The sequence below is a fragment of the Sturnira hondurensis genome, unplaced genomic scaffold (genome assembly GCF_014824575.4).
Source record: "Sturnira hondurensis isolate 20B ecotype Veracruz unplaced genomic scaffold, ASM1482457v3 Scaffold0021632, whole genome shotgun sequence".
NCBI classification, from domain to species: Eukaryota; Metazoa; Chordata; class Mammalia; order Chiroptera; family Phyllostomidae; genus Sturnira; species Sturnira hondurensis.
Genome location: NW_028094263.1, coordinates 4,601,974 through 4,606,467, shown reverse-complemented (window position 1 = coordinate 4,606,467; position 4,494 = coordinate 4,601,974). Strand labels below are relative to the sequence as shown.

Genomic DNA, 4,494 nt, shown 5'->3' with positions numbered 1-4,494 from the left:
CTCCGCGGCTCGCATGGCGCTCTGAAGACGCTGGCGCCCGCCGCCTTGAGGAGCCGCTGCCCCCGCTCCCTGAAGATGGGGGAACAATGAAATAAGCGAGAAGATTCCTCTTCTCCCCCCTCTCTCTCTTGCCCCCTCCCCCTCCCCTCCCCTCTCCCCTCGACTCCTCTCCGAGGTAAGTTGTCCGAAAGGGAGCTAGGTCTGACCCGCCGGTTGGAAGGGGGAGCGGGGGGCCGGCTGCTCCGGCCGACAGTGGGGTCCCCAAGTCCCCCCTTCCTGGGAGATGCCCCCTCGCGGGGTGAGCCTCGGAGGCACCCCAGGTCCCCTCTCCCCCAGGGGCTGCAGCTCAGGGGGCCGGGGGCAGGCGTCTCTGCCTGCGCCCTGCTCGGGGGTGGGGGGGCGCAGGATCAAGGAGGGGCCATGCAGAGGCTGAGATGGGAGCCCCCCACCGTGGTTTTCCCGGAGGAACCCGCGACCTTTCCCCATTACCGAAAAAAAAGGGAAATAAGAAAAAGAGGGAGAGAGAGAAGCAAATTTGGATTTTTTCCCATCAATCCCGAAATACAACGAGATCTGAAGAGCTTTGTGGGAAGGAGGCGATTTGAGGAGGGGACGGGGGTCCCTGACCGCAGGGGAGACGGACGGGGCTTGCTCCTCTCGGTCTCCTCCCCGCGCCCGGTTCCTCCGCGCTCGCCGCCTGCGCCGGCGCCGGGAGCTGGGGACGCGCGGTTAGAGGAGACCGTCCACCCGCCTCTGGAACTGAGGCTGCGGGGATGGGGGCCGAGCTACGGGCGGCGCGCGGCCAAGTTGCAAATTGGATTAGGGAGCGTGGGGGTGAGAGCCACGGGAGGGGTGGGGAGCCGGGCGGAGGGGCCAGGGCCGCCAGAGCCGTGGAGCGGGGCAGCTGTCCCCACCGGCAGCCGCCCAGCCTTCCTCGCCGCCGGGAGAGAACAGGCTTTCAGGGAGAGGGCGCCGCCTCCCCCGGCGAAGATGTCCGCTCCCCACGCCCCTGTCCGGCCCCCGCTGCGACCCCGAGAAGACCCCAGCGTGGGGAGCGGACCCTGGTTCGGGCGCGGGGCGGAGCCGGGGCCCGGGGCTGTGCGCAGGGCCTGAGCCCAGGTCTCCGGCTGGCGCGCCGCCCGGCGGGGCCGGTGCTGGCCAGCCCTGGGCGGGGCAGGCGGAGGAGGTGGGCGTCCAGTGCCCCCTGGGCGAGAACCCTCACCGGACCCGGGGTGGAGGTGGGTTGGGGGAAGGCGCCGTGGCCCCAGCAAGCCCCTCACTCTGTGCTGTGTCTCCCCTTCCCGCCCGTGGGGCGCCCTCAGGCACCATGCTGACCCGTCTGTTCAGCGAGCCCGGTCTCCTCTCGGACGTGCCCAAGTTCGCCAGCTGGGGTGACGGCGACGACGACGAGCCGAGGAGTGACAAGGGCGAAGCGCCGCCTCCGCCCCCGCCGCCGCCTGGGCCCGGGGCTCCGGGGCCCGCCAGGGCCGCCAAGCCAGTCCCTCTCCGTGCGGAAGAGGTGCCAGAGGCCGCGCTGGCCGAGGTCAAGGAGGAAGGCGAGCTGGGGGTCGAGGAGGAGGAGGAAGAGGAAGAGGAGGAAGGGCTGGACGAGGCAGAGGGCGAGAGGCCCAAGAAGCGCGGGCCCAAGAAGCGTAAGATGACCAAGGCGCGCCTGGAGCGCTCCAAGCTGCGGCGGCAGAAAGCGAACGCCCGGGAGCGTAACCGGATGCACGACCTGAACGCGGCGCTGGACAACCTGCGCAAGGTGGTGCCCTGCTACTCCAAGACGCAGAAGCTGTCCAAGATCGAGACGCTGCGCCTCGCCAAGAACTACATCTGGGCGCTCTCGGAGATCCTGCGCTCGGGCAAGCGGCCGGATCTGGTGTCCTACGTGCAGACGCTGTGCAAGGGCCTGTCGCAGCCCACCACCAACCTGGTGGCCGGCTGCCTGCAGCTCAACTCGCGCAACTTCCTCACAGAGCAGGGCGCTGACGGCACGGGCCGCTTCCACGGCTCCGGAGGCCCGTTCGCCATGCACCCCTACCCGTACCCGTGCTCGCGCTTGGCGGGCGCGCAGTGCCAGGCGGCGGGCGGCCTGGGCGGCGGCGCGGCGCACGCCCTGCGGACCCACGGCTACTGTGCCGCCTACGAGACGCTGTACGCGGCGGCGGGCGGCGGCGGCGGCGCGAGCCCGGACTACAACAGCTCCGAGTACGAGGGCCCGCTCAGCCCCCCGCTCTGTCTCAACGGCAACTTCTCGCTCAAGCAGGACTCGTCGCCAGACCACGAGAAGAGCTACCATTACTCTATGCACTACTCAGCGCTGCCGGGGTCGCGGCCCACGGGCCACGGGCTGGTCTTCGGCTCGTCCGCGGTGCGCGGGGGCGTCCACTCCGAGAATCTCTTGTCTTACGATATGCACCTTCACCACGACCGGGGCCCCATGTACGAAGAGCTCAACGCGTTTTTTCATAACTGAGACCTCGAGCCCGCCCTTCTTTTTCTTTTGCCTTTACCCGCACCCCTGTCCCCAGCCCCCCGAGCGCAGGGGCACCCTCACCTACTCTGGCGCCGGGTGCGGGGTACGGGCCGCCGGTCCCGCCGCTCTCCTGAGCATCGTGGTCCTCTTCACAGTGGGTGGCCCTCCCAGGGGCCTCGCTTCCCCCAGGGGACTCGCCTTCTCTCTCCCCAAGGGGTTTCCTCCACCTCTTTCCCAGGGAGATCTTCTCCAGGGACCCCTCTTGGGGCGCTCCCTGGAGACCCCCCATCCCCAATCCGTACACTTAGGTTCCCCCCCTTGCCCTGCAGGCTGGAGACGCTGGTAAGGAGGCAGCGGAGCTGTGGGACGGTTTCCCTCCTCTTATTATTGTTACTTTTAAAACAGACACCCAGCTGCCGAGGCAGAAAGGAGCCGGGCGTCCCCTCCTTCCCGAAGGGGGCAGAAGTCAGGGTGCCCTAGCCTGGACCTGAAATGCCCTCGCCCCCAACCCCCTAGTCTCAGCGTTCTGTGATTTTAATTTTGGCGGGAGGGAATGTGAATTGAGAGGAAAGAGAGAAGCCAAGACAATTTGTCACTAGAATCTGTTTTTCCTTTTCCCTTTTTTAAAAACAAACCAACATACAAAAAAAAAAGTTAAGAGGCGACGGAGGCCGAAGGCAGAGGCCGGATCGGATAAAAAAGCAGTAAGAACTTTTAGAAGCAATAAAAGGCAAAAAATACTACTACCAATAATAAAAAGACACAAATATCTATGCAAGGAGGTTCTGACTGAGCCTGGCGGCCCGGCCCGGCCCCGGGACGCCCCTCCCGGCCCGCGGGCCGCGCCGCCCCAGCGCGGATCTGTGCACTTTGGTGATGTGGCGGCCGGCGCCGCCCCCTCCTCCTCCCCAGGTTCTTACAATCAGTGACTCGGAGATTTGGGGCCCCAGTGCCACTGCCCTCCCCCGCCCCGTCCCCGTTGTGCGTCATGCTGTTTTTTAAAAACCTGTTTCCAAATTTGTATGGAATGGCAAACTGTTGGGGGGGTCGGTTTGGGGAGGGAGGGTTTGCATGAGAGACACACACGCACACCACACCGCAAGTATTCGCAGGCCGGGCGCGGGCGTCCGGGGGCAAGGGGGGGGATAGTCCCGCGGCTCCCCTCCCTGCAGGCACCTCTACCCCTTCCCGCGGTGAGGGTGGAGGCCTAAATCTGGGGGCAGCCCCGCCCCCGCCCGACTGTGCCCGGGTGGGCGCCACAGGCCCAGCGAGTTCCGGGGACTGGAGAAGGGATATCTGTCCGAGTCGTCCTCTTGGCTCGGGCTGGCCCGTGGGCAGGGAGAAGGCTGAGGGCTCCTTCTGGAGGCTTCCCAAAGAAGGGGGCAAAAGAAGAAACCTCGCCCCACCGGACGCAGGAAATCAGGCATCTAAACACACGGTGCAAAATGCAAACCCACAGGCGACACACCCACACATTCACCCACACACTCACACGCAATTTTACCTTCCTCTTGTAGCGAAGATTAAACTCCCGTCGGACACCCGAAGTGCATTGCGTGTTTCTGTTCAGTTTAATGACGATTAATAAATATTTATGTAAATGAGATGCAAAGCCGGACCCGGTTTCTCACGGTGGCCTCATTTCGTTCCAGGGATTGAGCTGGGGCTCTGGGTGCTGGAGACAGAGTCAGGTGACTGTGCAGAGGCCAGGTGGCGGGATCCTGGACGTTCCTGGGTAGGATTCCCACCCTCCAAACCCCCTCACACCCACCCGCCGGGCACCGGAACGGTTCCACGCTGCCCCTCCCAGAATTTACACAGACACACACGCCCCCAGCACAAAGCATTGCACTAATCTCCTTACACTCCCCATTTCCCAAACATGCACAAGCACCTCCATTGAAAGCAAAATCTTCCTCGCTGAAAAGTGACCAAGTTGGGAGCAACCAGTCACTCCACAGCCCTCTGCCCACTGGCGCACAAAACGAGGGTGCGGGAACAGACAGCCACGCAAG

At 64.8% G+C, this 4,494-nt stretch overlaps 1 protein-coding gene across 1 annotated transcript; it reads left to right on the top strand.

Moving 5' to 3' along the window:
• Window positions 1-1,312: 1,312 nt before the first annotated feature.
• NEUROD2 (neuronal differentiation 2) lies at window positions 1,313-4,083 on the top strand. The gene has a single exon (XM_037033340.1). It carries the CDS (start codon window positions 1,328-1,330, stop codon window positions 2,477-2,479), a length of 1,152 nt encoding a protein of 383 aa, XP_036889235.1. The 5' UTR covers window positions 1,313-1,327; the 3' UTR covers window positions 2,480-4,083.
• The last annotated feature ends 411 nt before the right edge of the window (window positions 4,084-4,494 follow it).

Coding starts and splice junctions, on each gene's coding strand:
- NEUROD2 (XM_037033340.1), top strand. CDS start 1,328: ATGCTGACCCGTCTGTTCAGCGAGCCCGGTCTCCTCTCGGACGTGCCC.